The 21,205-nt window shown below is 43.4% G+C and overlaps 1 protein-coding gene across 4 annotated transcripts in view; it reads right to left on the minus strand.

Moving 5' to 3' along the window:
• Positions 1 to 20,701, minus strand: part of KLHL6 (kelch like family member 6) — a 98,580-nt gene extending 77,879 nt beyond the window's left edge. For all 4 annotated transcript variants that reach the window (XR_009262041.1, XR_009262039.1, XR_009262040.1 and 1 more), the window contains exon 1: positions 20,348 to 20,701. Coding sequence is in view for 1 of the 4 variants with exons in the window: in XM_058730632.1 (XP_058586615.1) it covers positions 20,348 to 20,640 (293 nt within the window). In the remaining 3 variants the exon portion in view is untranslated. The remainder of the gene's footprint in view (positions 1 to 20,347) is intronic.
• Between the last annotated feature and the right edge of the window lie 504 nt (positions 20,702 to 21,205).

A 21,205-nucleotide genomic window follows, 5' to 3' on the forward strand; every position in this document is an offset into this window, starting at 1 on the left:
TTGCAACATTCCCACCAGAGACAGTATATTCATGAGGCTGATCCTTAATAGCTATAGCTGACACAATTCCTTCAGTCTGATTCCCACAAAAACCTGTTAACTCCCTCTTGCCCTCCCAGGAGCTGTGGGACCCCAGCAGTCTCACAGGCTTGAACAGCACAGCTTATAAAAACAATTACTTGGAGGCAATGGAATTAAATTTCTTTCAATATGCCATACATTTACTGAGCACCCTCTCTGCATAGAATACTGGGCTAAAGCTGGAAGGGATTTAAATATCAGGCAGTCTCTGGACTTAACTGAGTCCCCCTAAAATTCATATATTGCAGTCCTAACCCACCAACATAGATAGCGCTTTTAGGAGGTAATTAAGGTTAGGTGAAGTCATAATCCAATAGGATTTGTGTCCTTAAAAGAAGAGGAAGAGACATCAAAACTCTCTCTCTCTCTCTGCCGTGTAAGCATACAGTGTCTGTCTATAAGCCAGTCTTCACCAGAAACCGACCGTACTGACACTCTTATCTTGGACTTTCAGACTCTATAATTGTGAGAAAATAATTTTCTATTGTTGAAGACACCCAGTCCATGGCAATTTTTTTATGGAAGTCCAGGCTGACTAATACAGGCTGTCTCTCCCCTAGTCCCTAGTTGTTCAGAATCTAGCAGGGACACATCTGCACAAATAATAGTCTACAAGGGTCAAAAAGACTTGTAAAGTGCTGTGGAGGCAAGGGGTAGCTTCTCATGGAGAAGGAAAAGGTTGCTATGTGACAACTGTGGATAGGACATCCAGGTAGTAAACATGGTAAGTAGATGCAAGAGTGTGGGACAGGCAGAGGATCTAGCAAGCACATGGTTTGGCTGGAGCCCAGGGGTGATGAGAGAGGGTGGGGAGAGATCAGCCCAAACAGATAACCTGGGTCCTGACTGTGGAAGGTACTAGAGGCAGGCTAAGGAGTTAGGTTTTTTATTCAGTGGGCAATGGTGAGCCACTGAAGGTTTATGAACAGAGGCAGGACTCAAAAAGAACTTTTTTTTTAAAGTTTATTTATTTGAGAGAGAGAGAGAGAGAGAACAAGCAGGGGAAAGGCAGAGAGAGAGAGAGAGAGAATCCCAAGCAGGCTCTGCACGCCATCATCGCAGAGCCCAACTCGGGGCATGATCCCATGAACCGTGAGATCATGACCTGAACCAAAACCAAGAGCCAGACACTTAATTGACTGAGCCACCCAGGTGCCCCAAAAAGAACATTTTTAACAGGTGTGTTCTCACTTTAGTTTGCTGGTGATGGATGCATTTGGAGTAAAGCATTAATTGCACCCAAACAGAGCCGGGAGGCTTGTGACAGTGCCAAAGCCTTGTCCCAGAAACTGTACTACTTGAGGCAGTCACCATGCTGCTAAGTGACTGAACCTCCTGAGCTTTAGACACATGAACAGGAGCCTTAGAGAATCATTATCTCCCAGCCAAGTAAGTCACTGAAATGGGAAAGTCCCAGTGTAGGGCCCTGATGATAGAATCCACTTCCCCAAAGTGGGACTTCCATACCAACACAGAGGGAATTTGATCCCTAAATCCTGCTCCTCCTCCCTTTTCCACACCTATTTCTGTCTGGGAATCCCCCATCAGTTTATTTTCCCCATTTCCTAATCTGCAAAACAAAGGTACCTGCTTCTGGTTTCCCAGGAACAATCATAAACCTCAAAAATCAAGTCTCCAGAAAGAAAGAGACTGAGAAAAAGAGAGAAATCACTTGACTAGCTGACTTTTTGAACCTTTTGTGTTAGCCAATGAGATCTTCTCCCTAAGGTCTCCTAGTGCCCTACCCCCCCTACCCCCCACCCCCATCCCTGTTCTAATCAACAGTAATCCTCCCACCCTCCCTCCTCCTCTTCTCTTCCTTCAACTGGCCTCTTTTCCCTCAAGAATATGACAGCAAGAAAGAAACAGCAAATGTGAATTCTGCAAAGTACTTGGAAGCAGAAAGGCAGTGATGTCATGTGGGCAGATGACCGATTTAAAAGCCTTTTTTGTCAGTCATAAATCCTCCTAGCCAGAGATGAATGGTCATCTGCAGAACCACATGCCTTTTAAAGTGGTGTCACACAGGACTCACCTTGCTGCCTCCTGATCACATAAAAAACCCTACCATCACAACATCCACACAATTTCTTCCCAGAACAGCCTGTCCAGGATTTGGACAACTTCACTTGCTAAACCTCCCTTTCTTTGAGTCCCTAGAGCAGCACTGCCCATAGAAATATAATGTAAGCCAAATGTGTAATTTCAAATTTTCTACTAACCATGTTTTTAAAAAGTAAAAGGAGATAAAATTAATTTTAATATCTTTTATTTAGCCCAATACACCTCAAATGTTGTTTCAACATGTAATAAATATTTTTAATGAGTTATTAATGAGATAACTTACATCCTTATTCCCACAGAGACTACAAAATCCCTCATAGGCATTTTATACTTGAAAGCACATCTCAATTCAGACCAGTCATAACTCAAATGCTGAATAGCTGCATGTGGCTAGTGGCTACTCTATTAGATAGCACTGCTCCAGAGTATCACCCAGATCTGCAATCATCTCAGGGGGTGAAGTAAATGTCACCCACATAAGGGGCACCTGGGTGGCTCAGTCAGTTAAGCGTCCGACTTTGGCTCAGGTCATGATCTCACGGTCCGTGAGTTCGAGCCCCGCATCGGGCTCTGTGCTGACAGCTCGGAGCCTGGAGCCTGCTTCAGCTTCTGTGCCTCCCTCTCTCTCTGCCCCTCCCCTGCTCATGCTCTGTCTCTCTCTGTCTCAAAAATAAACATTTAAAAATTTTTTAAAAAAATGTCACCCACATAAATGTCATGTAGATCAATACACAGAAAACAGGCCGTTTAGCAGGAGACAGTGGGCAGTGATGATGAGGTCAAACAAAGCTTCACATAACTGAGGCAACATATCAACAGAGTCCCACCGAAGTGCAATTGAGAAATGCTACCTCACGTACAATGTGATTTTAAGATTAGTAAAAGGTGAACTTTGTTGAATCTGTATGATCTCAAACATGCCAATGAAAACTGGAAAAGTCTAATAGATGTTTTAATATTAAATAAGATAGGAATATAAATTCCCTAATTCAATGCCTTCCACTTTGAGGGGCTCTTTTGAAGTCTCTGTGTATGACACAATTATTGGGATCTCTGGGATCATCTGGACTCTTGATCAGGCTGTCACAGCTAGACACAGCTTCCGAATTCTTTCTTGTAATCAGTCACTGAATAACATCCTGCTCCAGCTCAGCCCATACCTGAGTGGGTATCTTGATTGCCCAGAAGCTGACCCTTGTAAGCTAGTGACGTGTTTGGGATATAGGAGGAGCAGGACAGGGGAAGGGAGGAGGCCAAGCAAGACAAAAGTTGGATAGAAAGTAACTTCAGCCTAACCCTGCAGGGGACTGCTGGAGAATATATACTCCAGAGCCGTCTCAGCAAGTGGCGAAGGAACTGGTCTGATACTCCAGCACCTCCTGACAGTCTTAGCTAGGGGCCACCCCAGGAGCAGGAAAATTCTCAGGCACTTCTGGCTTTCTGTGTATGTGAATGGGTGTGCACAAAGGGGCTCTTCCTAGGAGTAGGAAGAGCCTGCAGTGTTGGCTGTTGGAAGGCAAAGGGGGCTGTGGTCTAGTCTAGGCTCTAATACAAACTCACTACATGACTTTGTACTAGTGAGCAAAAACTCACCCCAGTGAGTTGTTGAGAAGAATGAGTGAGATAATATAAACAAGGTGTTAGCACAATACCCAGCACTTACTAAGGGAAGGCATTTGGGACCAGACCAGAGGAATCTTGTCAGGCTGACGGTAGATACTTGGAGTAGGCAGACCCATCACACTCTGTCTTGCAACCTTGACTTGCCAGCATTCAGCCTGGTGCATATCATCAGGTAAGTGGGTGTCAGAGTCACTGCACTGCTGTCCACAACCCCTCCAGAATAGAGTCAGGCTAGGGCTACACACAGACTGGTCCAGAGACATTAGCATGGTGCCTGTCACACAGTAGGAGAAAGGAAGTGCTCTAAAGACAGAGTCCTCTCTCTAAGGCTCTTTTTTGCCTGCTTTGGCTCCCCAAATCCCAGCATTTCTCTGCTCTCTTCTGAGACTTTGTCACTGATTTTCTGTCACTTAAATACACTCTCCTGGGACACAATCATACTGAATACAGACAAGGTGAAACTACGAGAGAACTACATATTTCTTAAAGACCAAACTCCCAGGCCTCCTCCTGCTCTCTTGAGCAGTCCATTGAAACACTGAGGCAAAGTTGGGACCCCATAAACAGTATATAACCTATATAAGGTGGGTCACCCTTAGATATCCACTTTAATAACAGTTATCTCTTATGTTTATGTTTATAGCACTTTGTAGGACAAACAGCCTTATCTTCCTTGATTATTATACCCGTTTTATAGGTGATAAGACTATAGAAGTAGAAGTTAAGTGAATTGCCCAAGGCCATACAGGTTGTCAGCAATAGAATGGAGATCAGAATCTAGTTTTGGACTCTTATTCTAGAGCTGAACAGTGAGCTGAAACCAAGAAAATCAGCAGAAGTTCAAGGTCATATTGGGGGCCATTGGGGGGTCAACTGAGTGAGAGCACTAAGTGAACTGGACTAAGTTTTGCTCTCTAAAAACAAAACTGAGTTAGTTGCTAACCATTTACTCCTTAGCTTATACTCAAGATAAATACAATTTTTTGTAATAAAAAATACTTTCTAGACAGACACTGACCAATTCTCATGAGATTCTAGTAAAACAGAGGTAGCTATTAAGATCCTCATTTTACAGTAGAAATAGTCTCAAGCTGGGAGCCAGTTGTCCAATACTCAGCAGTGAGTCAGTGCCAATCCCAAAATAGAGGCTGGGCAAGTGAGCTCGTCTCCCACAATAGCCATGAAAACTTCCATGGGCCTAAGAGTCTTCTGGAATGAAGTCAGGGCATGGCCCCAAACACAGCCTGGACCACACTCTTTTCTGAGTTCTGCCGGCCTTAATCCTCACTTCATTCAGGTCTCTGCTCAGAAGTCTCCTCAGAGAGCCCCTCTCTGATGCTGCCCCCAATATAGTCACCCCCTAACATCTTCACCTCCTTTATTTTTCTTTACAACCTGTCACAACCTGAAATTAACTAGTTTAACAATTGTGTTCCCACTACGGGAGCTGAGTGAGGGCATGCGTTGTAATCACCACTGTATCCCTGGGGCTAGAATGGTGCCTGGAGCCTAGTAGGGACTCAGTAAATATTTGGGGAGAAAATGAATGAATGAACAAATGACATGTCCTTCCTAACCCCTGTGTGTTTGGCTTTGACAAGAATCAGCACCTCCAAAATTACCAGACACACTTGGGAGACTGAGGCTGAGGAGGCCTGCCTCATAAGCCCTCCACCTCCACAGAGAACTCCCATCACACCCCCAAGTCCAGGGCCTGGAGCTTGGAAAGGACACAGCCACACCGGAACATTCCACCTAGACCTCTGCCATTCCTAAATGTTATCAATTCATAATCTTTCACCTAGCCCAACATTACTATGGCTTACCCCTTCCCTGAGCCTCCACACCCACCTCCTCCCTCCTGTACCTCTAAACCCAATTACAGACCAACACCCACCATCCCCACTATTTCATTCCTAGGCTAGGTCCACCCATGCTGCCCCTGTTCTGTTCTTCCTCTAATCCCCTCACCACCTCATTTATACCAGGAACTAACTCCTCTGCATTAGTGACATACTCTGTGTTGAATAGCTCTAATATTGGTTAACTAACTGAGTAAATTCTATTTAAGAATATAAATGTTGAGGCACCTGGGTGGCCCAGTCAACTAAGCATCTGGCTCTTGATTTTAGCTCAGGCCATGATTTCACAGTCATGAGATCAAGCCCTGTGTCAGGTTCTGAGCTGGGCATGGAGCCTGCTTAAGATTCTCTCTCTTCCTCTCCCTTTGCCCCTCCCCTGCACACACATTTTATCTCTCAAAAAAAAAAAAAAAATATATATATATATATATATAAATGTTAATGTCTATACAATTGGTTAAAAAAATTTAATTAGTAATCATGTGCTGCTCAATGAATAGTATTATTAAGAAAAGATTATTTGGATATAAACCCAATGTGGACAGTCAAAGGGGTCTCCACTGCAAAAAAGCAGGGAGTGAGCACATGCAAGGGTGACCTAGCATGGGATGACAACACTCCTGATGGTCCCCAGCTCCTCTAGGCTGAGGACACCAAAACCTTTCACCTGCCATTTCCTAACCAAGGGAAGGACATAAACATTTGGCTCAGCCCCATTTCTGACCTCAAGGTGCTCCCTAAGCCTTACGATATAGACGCTGTCCCAACGCTGGAGTCCTGCCCACATTTCTGGTCTGCAGACAGTCCACCCTCAAAGCCAGTGGGTCTCAAAGTATGTTCCCTGGACCACTTGCATTTGGAATTCCTGTGATGGCTGTTAAGAATGCAGAATCCTGAACCCCACTCACCCTAGACCTACTGAATCAAAATCCCTGGCAATGGGGCTGGAAATATGAATTTTACTAGGCTCTCCTAACCCCTACCCATAATTCTTTGGCAAACCAATGTTCAAGTACCAATGCCCTATGAAGAGGTCACCTCACTTCCCAACACAAGCCCCTATGGCTCACCCTGAGAAGGAGGAGATTGCACACAGTTCTACGTCAAAGAAATAACTGGCTATGGTGCTGGGGCAGACATGCCCTTGAAAATCTTCCCTCTCTGTAGATTCTCCCTTTCATCTTCTGAGATTCAGCCCTCTTAGAATTCCATGAGGCCTAAAGCTGCCTCCCAAACTACGGGTAGGGGGTGGGGCACGCAGGCTCAGATGGAAGCTGGCCTCATCCTGGCCTTGTAAGTCTTTCTCCAGATTAGCTGTATAGACGGGGTCCCTGCAGCTTATATTCAAGTAACACAGTTCATTAGAGCTAGGAGTTCCGAAACAGGATGTGGTGCCAAAACCCTATTAATAATAAACAGTGTGCAATTCTCTGTTCTTACCCGCAGTTCACATGTAAATCTCACACACCTGGAGGGGAGTCTTCAGAGAAGGATTTGAAGGTTCATGGCCATCTCCAAGAGACATGACTAACCACATGCTGCTATCTCTATCTGGAGCCTGGAGTCAGCTCCCCGAACCCCCAGCTGCTGACTAAGTCTTTGCTCCAAACTGACAGAGGAGCTAGAACCCCAGAGCTGCCCCCCACCTGACTCTAAACATTATTAAGCTCTGAAAGAACTGCCTCCTACCAAGCTCTCTGCCCAATTTCACCACTCCTCAAGGACACTGCACAGGCATCTTTGGGGACCAGAACTCCAGCCATGTTTCTATAGCACCAGTGTCCCTCCCAGCTCCACTGGACCATTGCTGAGGCCTCAGCATGTCATGTAACTCAGCCCATCCAAATTTATGACAGAAAGGGCTTGTTCCGTCCTGCTACATCAAGCAGGATAGAGTATCAGTCATAGCAAATGCTTATGACCAGGATTCAGCAATGATTCAACTACAAAGATATAATAAGCAGTTCTTATTTTCCCTTATTTTTCTTATTATTCCTAATTTTTTTAGTAGGTGTACCCAGATTTTCCTATAGGAAACTATCCCTCCTCCAATTTCAGTCTGCAAGGTTTGAATAGAGCTGGTCCCACATCCTAGACCATGGGTGAGCACAGTCCATGGCACATTAGTCTCCCATGCCACAGTGATCAGTTCACTGATGGGCATAGGAAGAAGCCAGTCCAATCAAAGCGAATCCTAGAACTTTCCCTGGAACCCCTGGGAAAGAGAAGTTCTCTTCCTGCTGTAACTGCTGAGCTGGGAGAAATAAAAGTTTGGAGCAGCTGGATATTTTCTTGCCTCCATCTGTGAAGATCCTCCCTGAGAGAGTAACCAACACAGAGGAAAGCAGAGACAAGAGACAAAGAGAGAAACAGTCCTGATGATATTATTTGAACACAAGGATCAAACAAGACCGAAAGTCAATACTCTTAAACTTTTAAATAATGTGAGCAAATAACTTCTTTTGTTGATATGCTTGAACCCAGTTTGAACTGAGTAGCTACCATTTGCAGTGCACGGTCCTGACTGACACAATTAGACAAATGAATAATGAATAATGAATAACAAATGGGCCCAAATGCTAAAGAACATTGTATTAAAAGTGCCCAGAAAATGAAATGTTGATGTACGCTCAATATTGCCATACAAGACCCCTCAGAGTCTGGTCTAAATACCCCCTTCCGAATCCCCTGAAGCAGCTATGCCCAACAACTAGCAGTTTCTGGTGTGTGCCTCTGTTTACATCAACACCCTTGGGCCAGACAGGCTTCTCTATGTACACTCTATATAGCTTATTTTTTTAGGTGAAATCTAGGCCCAACGTGGGGATTGACTCATGACCCCAAGATCAAGAGTCGTATGTTCTACGACTTAAAACTCCTGGAGTTTAAGCCAGCCAGGTGCCCCTATATAGCCTATTTTTAATGAGTCTTCTCCTCTATTAGATTTATAAGACTCTGTAAGCCAAGGGCTAGATTTTATTTCTCTCTCAATTCTTACTTGCTGGCCCACAGTATAGATTTAATATTTGTAGGATGGATGGATGGATGGATGGATGGATGGATGGATGGATGGATAGGTAAGTGGACAGAAGGAAACTACACATGCAGTGCAGTCCTATACCTGGTCCTGAAGGCCAAGAGGATTTGCCTATTTTACATCATACTGTCCACATCTACATTTCTCTTCTAACTGTCATGCGAATAAATAACAACGAGCTCCAAGACCCAGTGACCTGAAATGAAGTGTGTGTATAGAGAACTGTATTATCCAGTGATTCTCCAAATTGGTAACCCGGGCCCATGATATTTACCCTAAGCCCTCCCACTTGAGATGTTACAGTACAAAACATGGTGGTTGTTCTCCACCTTAATTTGCTTTAGCACATCTTCCATCTCCTTGCCAGAGACGAAACCTGGCTTCCCCTAACAAAACACCACTTCCCTCTTCAATGAGGTCTGCTCTGATTCTCACTTCCCACTGGGCCACAAGCAGGGTCAGCATTTGTGCTCACTGTCCACTGCCACATCCTGACCAGGCTGTTTCCCTAAAGGCTCCTTATCACCACCCCTTTCCAAACATTTTCCATCCCAACCCACAGGACCCCATCCTGGCCTCCTTATGACCTCCATGTCATTAACCAAAAGTCAAAGATCAGCCTAGGCTTAGAGATTTTTCTGAGCATTCCCTGGTTCTGATCACTTAGAAACATGTGAACTGGCACTGGTCCTAATCCTCACCCAAGGTATTCAAATGTTGAGGCATAAAAGTTATCCCTATTATGACAGGGCAAAAGTGATTACATACGTGTTCCAGACTTCTCCCTTCACCAGCTGCCACAGAGGAATCTGGACTGCCAGGCCTGTTCCTTGGGCTTTTATGACACAAATCCAGAGGGAGAGGGGAAAAAAATAAGAGATCCTCCAGCTGAGAGTAGAGAGGAGTTTTAAAGCCAACGGTGAAGAAGGAACTACCATAGATTGGCCTATACTCTTCCAGGAAGCCCTCTCTGATTGCCTTTTTTCTCCGGTCTGACTTAATGCCCCTTCTGTAAGCAGAACTCCATCATATTACCTATACTGAAACATTGATATTATTACCCTATACTGAAGCACTGATTTGCCTATCTTTCTCCTCTAACTGACTGTGATTTTGTTGTCAATAGGGAACAAGAACTCATTAATCTTTGTAAACTCAGTGCATGGTAGAGAGTGGGGTCATTCATTCAATTGACCTTGAGTGCTATGTCCACTAACACCACATTCCAAGAATTATTCACTGGGCATCTGCCCCTCCCTTAATTCCCCAAACACCAAAATTCCCTTGATATCTACCCCAGACAAACCTGAGCTTACTCTACATGACACATGATCTCCTGAATATCAGTAAGCTCTTACTTGACCCTGAACCTGAATTATTATATGCATACCTGCCAGCAGGTAATTTTTATAGATCCTTGAATATCTCCTCAGAAACAGCTACAATGCAACTTTTGGTTTGATTGTGTTTTAAAGTCATAACAATATCAGCACTCCTATAATTACTGTGGCCTTAAAGCTTTTCACAAAAGTTAAACATAATAACAGAATGACTACCGTTACAGCTTGCAGAGGATACGTAGGTTGCCTGAATGATATTTTTTTTCATAGCAAAGGAGACTTATACAAAAATGGCCTCTCCGGGGGCTCCTGGCTGGCTGTTGGTAGAGCATGCAACTCTTGATCTCAGGGTCATAGGTTCAAACCCCACACTGGGCCTAGAGCTTACTTTAAAAAGAAAAAAAAAAAAAGCCTCTCCAAAATAACTTAAGGTGGCTTATAGTCTCAGAGATATTATCAAATGCAAAACAGTAACAACAAAAAGTAATAAAATAAGATCTAAGTAATTAAAGTAGGAGACTATGTCACTGAAACCTAGGCTAAGGAAAGCTAATGCATAAGCTTCCTGACAGCCAAAGCAAAGGCAGAAGTACAATAAGTTAGCTAAGAAAAGAAAGTAAACCAGCATTTATTAGCCCTCTTTAGTGTACATTCATTTTTCCTTTTGTCTAGTGCCTTCCCTTTCTGGGAAATGCTCTCCCAAGTCCCACTCAAATCATGTGGTTCAAATAGCTCTTACCTTTTTACCAATCTCCCCTCCTTTGCCCTGCCCTCCACCCCTGCTTTTGGCCAACCTTGAACTCCTAAACTAAACTGGGCTGATCACTGTGCCCCACCTCCCGGACACAACGATTGGTCTAGGATTGGGTAAGAGAATGGAACAGAGTCTTTCCTGGGGGCTTTTCAAACTGAAGCCAGCCCCTCAGTTTCTCTCTGGAACCAACTGAAAAGGAGCGAGTCTTAGAGCTGCCAAGGAGCAGACCCCCAACCATGTGGCAGAAGTACATCTGAGAAATCCCACCTTAGAAAGAAGCCAAGTGAGAGTCGAAAGAAAGCACCCTGACTGCATTCAAGGCCCTGGTTCCTCTTCTCCCTGGGCTCTGCTGCATCCTGGCCCTTCCTATGAATTGGCTATGTGGCCAAATACCTTCCTCTTTTGCCAAAGCTGATTTGACCTCAGATTCTATTCCTTGCCATCAAAAGAACACTGACTAATATAGGAACATTGAGCAATGTGACGGATGGTGAGCTCCAAGGCAGTTTTACCAAAAACATACATGTTCTTCATATGGGCAGCTCTTCTCATGGACTGTTTAGTGTTTGCTATATTAGAATCTACTCTGCAAAGGCATTTTCATGAATGGACAGTTACATATCTGTGTACTTGGCATAGGGGTAAAGTTCAGAACTTAAGATGTCAATGATGAGTGTTTGTGTTGTGTTTTAGTTGAGAGCTCCATGCAGCATTATTCAAAACAGGAGAAGAATGGACTTTCTAGTCTTGAGTGAAAGAAGACCCACATGCTCTAGATACCAGGGGTGGAGATGACAGAGATGATATTTTATTAAAAATTCAAAGGACCTACATGCACTTCTGCCTTGAGGCAGCAATTCCTGCCGAGTACCTTCCAATCCTAAAAAAAAAAAAAAAAAAAAATGGTCTGCAGGAGTCTCTATGTAGGCATAGCACATTTGTGTCCAGATGGTCATGTGAGTAACCTGCTGAATCCACAACATTCTGAAGCATTCTGGATTTTTAACTGATCCTTCAAATCTTTCCTATAATGACCACGCTTTATCATCCTTCCCTTTTTTAAAGTTATGCAATAGCCTCCCAACTCTGTGAGGACTTCCTGCTCTGACCAGGATGCTGCCTATCAGTGACTGAACCTTCAGGAGGAATGTCAAGTTTTTATGGATATCAAATATGTAGTAGGTGTCTGCTGAATGTCAGCCATTGCAATGGTGTCAAGGACCCTCCCATAGCTCACATTCCCAGCCAGTTTCTAGACCATTCATGATGGATGATGCTTACATGCCACACAGTCTCACATGTATACCAGAGCCACTCAAAGTCTGAAGGGAGAAGAGAAGTAAAAGTGCAAAATAATTGTCCTCTTGCCTGTAAGATCTCAGGATCATTATCTCTGATGCCTATGAGACAGGAATCATGGAATTCTCTAATATCTGTATATTTTTCATGATACCTTAACCCTTACTCTGCACCTAATGCAGGACAGGCACATAGTAGCTGCATATAATGGATCCTTGTCAGTTTTTGGTTGCCCAGCATCTGAAACCCTCCCGAGGTATGGCAAATTCTCCCTCTAAATGAGATGTGGTGTGTGGCAGAAGCACTTCCTGATCCAGAAGCTACAAAGGCCCAAGGCACACTTTCCCAACTTCTGTCACAGCTATTGCATTAACATGCGTAACTCAGCTTTGACCAATTAGATAAACTCACCCCAGGCTAGGAACTGGGAGCTGGAAATGCAAAGAAGCAGAGACAGAGGAGAACCAATTCTGGTGGAAGCAGCAGCCTCCAGTTTCCAGGAATTGCAAGGGAGACAGTGCCAGTGGCCAGAGCTGTGCTAGCCTTGGCCTCCAGGATCCTGCAACAGCGGGGGAATTCTCCCCAGATGGGTTCTGGGTGGCTTTAAGCTGTGGTCCTGGCCACGACCTGGCCTCCCTGGCTCCTGTCTGTTTTCGGAGTTTGGCCTTCTGAGGGATTCTGTGAGTTACCTACATAAATCTTCAAAAAAGCCAGTTGATTGCTCTTCCTTAGAATGAAGAAATCTGACTTGTTATCATGCATAAAATGTTTAGGCAAAAAAATTCATAAATGATCTATTTTATTACATGTATTTCACAAACTTTACTGGGATGGATAGACACAAATCAGTAGCTTCACTGTGTTGCATAACAGCACTGAACCTCAGAGAGGCCAAGCAATTTCTCCAAGATTTACACAGCCAGTAAGTGGCAGGGTATAGACTCAAATGCCAGTGACAAGGTTCTAAGATGGTGTTCTTTCCATTATACCAAGCAGTTACTGGTTCCTGCCCCAATGATGTCCTACAGGTCCTTGAGGCCCTATGCTTTCAAAGCATACTGTCTCTTCACCTCACATCCTGACCTACTTCCTTGTTTCTTATTTAATCCTTTGACCCAGACTGGTGCCCTAAGGCATGCTGAGTCTTCAATGCTATGGGGATCTGTCAGCTCAGCCCCCAGATGCAAATTGGCTTGAATGTTCCCATAGTGTTCTGCCTGTGTGTGTGTGTATGTGCACATGGAGGCAATAACTTTTACACTTTCTCCTCACCTACAGTTTACATAGACTATACTAGTGTATGGTAGAGAGGGAAAGTTAATAGTCTTGCACAGTTAATGTCCCAACAGCCACATTTCTGCCTGATAGAAAGGTCTGCTCTCAGTTTGGATCCCAATGGGGAAACCATTCTTGCTATCAAAGTGAGTTCCCTGGAGGGTGAAATGGAGACAATGCTATCCACTAGTTGTTACCTAATTGTTGATATTGTGGAAATCCAGCAAAGTTCCTGGCATGCAGTAAATACTCAAAAAATATTGTCCTTTCCAGATCCCAAACTGCAGAAATACTTATTCCAAATATGTTTATCACCACAGCATTTATAAAAACAAAAATATTAGAAGTAACCTATATTCACAATGAATGATTTTCATATTATGCATCTATTAAAAATGGTAGCTAAATAAATAAACAAGAGTTATGAAAACTATAGGGGAAAGATTATAATGAAACAAGATGCAAAGCAAGATGCAAAAGTGTATCTAAACTAATTTTACAAGTATGTAAAATATTCATATGAAACAAAGTAGAATAATAACACCTAAACGAAAACAAACTTTATCAGAAAAGTCCCATAATCCCCTGTCCCCAAAATCTTGCAGTCAGATGTGCTCTGACATGCAGAATTGTTTGAATATTACCATATCTTGAATATTATATAGCACCGCCAGCATTCCTATATCCAGAGCACTAGTACTCCAGCAATGAATATATGCATAATGGAATAAACAGACTCCAAGTAGCCTCTTCTCAGTTCAGGACAGATGTCTCCATCAGACATGTGCAGCTCAAGTCACAAATTTGTCTGCCAAATAAGTTCTAAAAACCTTCTCATTTATCAGCACTTGGGGGATTTTAGAATTGCTGATAAGAAATTATAGACCTATAGTACTTAAATTTTTTTTAATGCTTACTTATTTTTGAGAGACAGAGGGAGTCAGAGTGCGAGCAGGGGAGTGGCAGAGAGAGGGGGAGACACAGAATCCAAAGCAGGCTCCTGGCTCTGAGCTGACAGCACAGAGCGCGACGCAGGGCTTGACCCCACAAACCAAGAGATCATGACCTGAGCCAAAGTCGAATGCTCAACTGACTGAGCCATCCAGGTGTCCTGATCTATAGTATTTAAATATTAACCACCACATTGATTCTACTAAATGAACAAGACTAAAAGCATAAAATGCAGGACCCAATGCTCGAAGTACAGTCACCAGTTCACTTGATCAGGCATACCCACTGTGGCAACAGCAATACTCAATGCTTTCACCATTAGCAAGATTTCTAATCCAGACCCAGATGGCCTTAACTCATTCTTGTTTTCCTTAGCACTTACTCTCTCACCTGTGCTTGCCGGCTCCCTTGTAGACCCCTTACACCATTATGCAGAAAAAGCAAAGGATTATAACCTCTACACATGGTTTAAGAGTAGCCTCTCAGGGCGCCTGGGTGGCTCAGTCGGTTGAGCGTCTGACTTCGGCTCAGGTCACGAGCTCACAGTTCGTGAGTTCAAGCCCCGTGTCGGGCTCTGTGCTGACGGCTCGGAGCCTGGAGCCTGCTTTGGATTCTGTGTCTTCCTCTCTCTCTGACCCTCCCCCGCTCATGCTCTGTCTCTCTCTTAAAAATAAAAAAATATTAAAAGAAAAAAAGGGTAGCCTCTCACCCTACTTGCTGCCATACAGTAATTAGTTAATATATAATAATAATATTAATAGATTGGGCCCAGAATGCCATTCCCATTCCTGACCTGTGCTTGATTTTTGTAGCCAGTGGTCAAAATCCCCTCATCATGGACTCAGGGAACCAGACCCAAAGACCAGGGTACTGAGGTACAAGCAGGAGCCAAGGTCCAGCCAGATTTGGGGCAGCAGCAGCAACAAAGGAGCTTGCTATCGACTCAGCCTCAGCCTGGAAGCTCTTTTATTCATATGGGAAGGCCAGTCATCTGGTAGGACTATGAGGAGCCTGATGATCCCTCCCTACATCACCACTCCTTCCCTCAGCCACCCCTGAAATCGCAACACGATTGCCCTCAGGGGTCAGCCTCACCTATGGAGTGTGCCATATCTGCAATGATTTGTTCCCTGCCCCCCCAAAATGGCGAGAGCCACTGGTTTAGATGGAGATCCTATGGGAGGTGGGTTCAGCATGTAGGATGCACAACCGGTTCCAAAGACTTTGATTTGGGGACATGTCCAAAGGCATAACACAAATGGCAGCTTTCTTAGTGGTCTTTTATTTTTTTTTTTAATTTTTTGTAAATGTTTTTATTTATTTTTGAGACAGAGAGAGACAGAACATGAACGGGGGAGGGTCAGAGAGAGAGGGAGACACAGAATCGGAAGCAGGCTCCAGGCTCTGAGCTGCCAGCACAGAGCCCGACACAGGGCTCGAACTCAAACACTGAGAGATCATGACCTGAGCCGAAGTCGGACGCTCAACTGACTGAGCCACCCAGGCGCCCCTTAGTGGTCTTTTAAAACACACTGCTAGTTTTATAACATTTTAAAAAACAATTACTATGAATATTAAATTATGCTTTCCTTGATTTTCCTGCTAGGATAATATTCAGACACCTTGACATTTGGCTGTTGACATTTAATGTATGTCACGAGCTACTTTTTCAGCTTTATTCTCCCTTGCGCTTTTCTCAGCCTCAACTCTATGTATTTTCCCAACTTCCTCATTCCACTCAAGACTTCTAAATAGGCCCCCAAAGGGAACTACATTGTCTGAGTTACTAATATAGTCCCTGTTTATAGCCACCATGGTTATATATGCAGGTAGACAATAGCTGGGCAGCAGGTCCAGAGAACATGTGTAAAATGATGTCAGTGAGGAAGATTCTGGGGGAAAATGGAACTGGTAGATTCTTTGATGCACTAGACCACATGAAAGATCATGGTGAGAAGATGTGAGCAAAAGATAGTCCCACGACTAAGCAAATGGAAAAAACAATGAATTATTAACTTTAGGAAAGACAAAAAGCTTTACATGAAACAAAATGTAATCATTTCACACAACTTGGTTCAACAAGAAAAATGTTTTCATGAACATCATGCAAATTCTTAATACAAACTTATCCAGGAAAAATGTGAAAACATTATACTGAGAGAGTGTAGTAAAGGTCAGTGTATGGTAAGGGAGCTAGGAGTAAGTGCTAAGTCCTTATCAGACATACTAGGAAATCAATAAATGATGTCTAACGTTGAGAAATCAAGAAAGAGTAGCATAAGCATATTTTGAAGAAATATAAATATAATACCAGAAGAAACAGCTAAACATAAAAAATGGTGACTTTTGGTGAACAATACTGAAGGGTAGAAGAGGTGAAAGAGGAATTTTTGTTTTTTCATTATAAGTCTTTAAATACTATTTGACTCTTCGTTAACTATCTGCATGCAGTACTTTGATAAAAATAAATTTTAATTTTAAAAAATATATATCTGAAAATTTGGCATATGTGGGTGGTTCATTCGGTTAAGCAACAGACTTCTTGATTTCAGCTCAGGACATGATCTCACGGTTCATGAGTTCAAGCCCCACATCAGACTCTGTGCTGAGCATGGAGCCTGCTTGGGATTCTCTCTCTCTGCCTGTCTCTACCTGTCACCTGCTCACACATGCACTCCCTGTCTCTTGCTGACTCTCCCTCAAAATAAATAAACATTTAATATATATATATATATATATATATATATATATATATATGTGAAAATTTGAAAGGCCGTGAAGAGACAGTTCACAGAAAAGAACTACAGACAATCCTTAAACATACAAAAAGACGTTTGAGCTTATTCAAAATGAGAGAAATGCAAATTAAAACAAAACTGAGATACTGTTTCTCATCTGTCATACTGGGAAAAATCCCAAAGTTGGAAGCCATCCTCTTTCGGCAAGCCTGTCAGGAGTTCAAAATGACTGAACCCCTATAAAGGCAGATCTGGCATATACATCCACTTAAACTGCAGATGCATTTCTGCTTAACTCAGCAAACCCTCTTCTAGAAATGCACCCCCAGGTATTCCTGCACACATATAAAAATGACATATGTATAAGGTTATTCATTACAACATTGTTGTATGGCAAAAGATTAGAAACGAGGGGCGCCTGGGTGGCTCAGTTGGTTAAGCGTCCGACTTCAGCTCAGGTCACGATCTCACTGTCTGTGAGTTCGAGCCCCGCGTCAGGCTCTGGGCTGACGGCTCAGAGCCTGGAGCCTGCTTCCGATTCTGTGTCTCCCTCTCTCTCTGCCCCTCCCCCGCTCACACTCTGTCTCTCTCTGTCTCAAAAATAAAATAAACGTTAAAAAAAATAAAAAAAAAAAGATTAGAAACGATCCAAATGTCTGTCAACAGGGGACTGGTTAAATAAACTGTGGTTTAGTCACTCCATGGAAAATATTTATGTTCTCAATGAATAAAGAAAAAGTATACAAAATTTAATTGCCAGCTTCCAGGCCCTCCAAAGCAAAGAGGGCTGTGTCAGAAGCCTCTCAGACAGAGTAGGCTCCCTGCCCTTCCTAAGTATGAGCATAAGAGGAACTTGGCTCCCTAGCCCTTTCAAAACCTTAGAAACTAAGCAAAACGGGTGGTGAGGCAATGTCAGACTTCATGTCAGTCCTAAGTCAAAATCCCACTTGGTCACTTTATTCACCGAGACACTCCAGGCTTTCATTCCTCATCTGTAAGTGGGGATAAAATTCCCTACCTCGCAGGGCTGCCATGGGATGGTGTAGGGGACACAGGTGGCACAGAGCTTTACTCTCACTAAGTGCTCAACAACAGAAATTATTAATAGCAGTTAATAGCAATACCGGAAAAAAGAATTCTGTCTCCAAGACTGTGTTCATTATAGGAGGAAAGTCATCCTGGAAATACCAAGATAAGAATCAAAAGTTGCTGCTCTGAAGAAAAGAAGGAATTTCCCTACGTGACCAGGCAGTTTTGGAAGAGAGTCTTCAACCATAGGCACACATGCACACTGTGTGGGTGCCTCCAGCATCTCATGGCCACCACCACCTTTGAGGGCTGGTACACACTTTCCCTAAGTATCCTACATCAGCAGGGTGGGAAGGACCTGGGCCTAAACACCTTCCATTTAGGATGAGAAACCCAAGGACCAGAGGAATCATGATGTGCTTGAGAGCACACAGCCAGCGGTCCTGTTCCATAGGCAGGCTGAGCCACTAACTAAATTGCTAATCAGGCATACATTTGTATGACTGCCATTTTCCAGTGATTCAAAAGAGAATCAATAAATCTAAAAATGGGTACTAAGTACATTGAGCTAAGTTGACTTGCATTCACTTCTGAAAGTGGTTGTTGATCAATGTGAAAGATACAACCAATACCGGTGGGGTGAGAAATGTTTATCTGTATCATCCCAACTTTATGGCTGTACCTACATGTTACCTGTTATATACTTCCTCTGGAATGGAGCCCCAAATTTAGTGGCAATTTGTAGTGCAGTAAAAACAAGGATTTCTAGAATGTGCCCAATCCCTACTCCAGCAATGATTACATTTGTAATGTTGGATTTCCATTTCCTCATCTGTAAAAGGGGACATCAGCCACCTCACCGCAGTGCTGCAAAAATAAAATCAGATACTATGTCTGTCTGGCACATGGCTGGCGCTACTTCCCACAAACCCAGGTGTCCCCTTGCCTTGTTTACATAGGGGACCTAATCAATCCCACAACAATCCATTGGCACTGCTCTCTGAATTCCAAGTAAAAATTTCCCTCTAAGCATCTCAGAAAAAGTAAAAAGATAAAATACTTTTCATGATGTTTACATTGATAAATAGTTTTTAATTTCCTCAGAACCAAGAGTTAAGAAGAATCTCATTAAAAGGAATTCTAGAGGCACCTGGGTGGCTCAGTCGGTTGAGCAACCAACTTTGACTCAGGTCATGATCTCTCAGTTCGTGGGTTCAAGCCCCATGTCGGGTTCTGTGCTGACAGCTTGGAGCCTGGAGCCTTTGGATTCTGTGTCCCTTTCTCTTTCTGTCTCTCCCCCACTCGCACTCTGTCTCTCTCTCCCAACAATAAATGAATATTAATAAATAAATAAATTAGCTTTAAAAAAAGAAAGAAATTCTAAATCTACTTCTTTTTCAAGTTCCCCAGATACCTTCTTCATCACCATTTCTCTTTGGGACTGTTTCCCACCAGGTCTACATTGATCTGGAGATCTCTGGATCCAGCCCTCCTCACTGGTTCCTGATTTTCCCACACTCCTATCCCAGGCATTTGCTCATGGTAAACAATAAATGGTTCTAAGCTGAACCAAACAGAATGAAGTGAAGATTTTCAACAAACACATACTGAGCATCCACTATACCCTAGGCACTGTGTAAGACCCTTTCCCTCTCATATTTAATTATCACAACAATCCAGAGAGGTAATCATCATTATCCCCAATGTACAGATAACAAAACAGAAACTCAGAGCATGAAGTGACTTGCCTCAAGTCTCACTGTCAGGAAGGGAAGAGAGGGATGGAACCCAGGTCTCAGAGTGTGTTACATTTGGGAGCCTCTCCCTGCTAAAGCACCTTTGTTACTACGTTCTTTTCCAATCCACCCTCTGCATAACCAGATGCCCCTAATTTTCAGCAAGTCATTTGATAACTCCAAAAGAGGGTCCACAACATTGGTGAAGAAAGACAACATCATGTTTCCAACACACTAGTCAGACCAAGGGGGAAAAAAATCCCCATGACTTCAGTAATTTTCCATCCTCTGAAACAATGACACATATACAGAAGATTCACCATAAACATAAACATTGCTTTCAAATGACACCAATCTCTCTTTTAATATGCCTTAAACAAATCTAAAATCTAAGGCTTAATAGCTTCCTTTCTTGTATCTGGAATAGACACATGAACCTAAATAGATACACAAAACGTACATGCAACAACAGTCAACTAGTTAGATTGGGCTATCACATCAATACCGATTTTCCTTACAACCTGCACCCAATCTGACTGCAATCCTAGGCATGCTGACCTGAAATAGTTGCTGGCCGCGGCAAGGACCACGCGGTGGCAGGAGAATTCCTGAATGTCCACACACAAGATGACATCTGTCAGAGCATTTTCCACGCGGAGGGTATCCAGGCCATTCTGCAGAATTAAGGAGAGTCCCGTGTCATCGAATTTTACCTTATCCCCATTTAAGATTTCTACCAGGTCTCCTCTTTTCTGGGAGGCCTCATCCGTAGAAGGTGCCAGCGGCCCTTCCAAACTCTTCTCTACCACGTCGCCCATGGTCCAGGCGCCCCCCTGTCCTGCCATCAACATCCAGACTGAAGGAGCGCCCAAGTTTCAGGCAGGTCACATTGCAGAAGTTGAGCGGATTTCCTGTGCAGAGCCCTCCACTTATCACCAGCTGTCACACACACACAACAGGAAGTCTCGTACTTTCTCATCCTGTTACTACAAACGCCAGTAACTTCTATTCTTCTTCTTTTTGTGAGTCAACAAAAGGTTGGAAATTACTTAGAAGAGGTGTGTATAAAGGGGCTCCAGAGGAGAAGGGGTGGCTTCCCAGAGTCTACTATTAGTGCTGTGAGCTATTTTGGTCCATCTCCCCCTCATATCCGTGAGCAGGAAGCTTCTGATTCTGGTTATTACATTCATACCTCTGGTGCTTTTATAATGCAAGTTGTCAATGATAGGATGTGCAGGGAACATTCTACATTCTTCCCCCTCCCTCTTCTCAGGAGTGTGAGACCCCATGATAAGCCCCCACACAGTCCCTTGGGAACTTTGGAAAACCCACTTATCGCTGGCATTCTTGTTTATATCAGCATTGCACATGTTCTGTCTTTGTCTTCCTCCCTGTTCAGGGGAAAACAATGTCATT

The sequence above is a fragment of the Neofelis nebulosa genome, chromosome 5, assembly GCF_028018385.1.
Source record: "Neofelis nebulosa isolate mNeoNeb1 chromosome 5, mNeoNeb1.pri, whole genome shotgun sequence".
NCBI classification, from domain to species: Eukaryota; Metazoa; Chordata; class Mammalia; order Carnivora; family Felidae; genus Neofelis; species Neofelis nebulosa.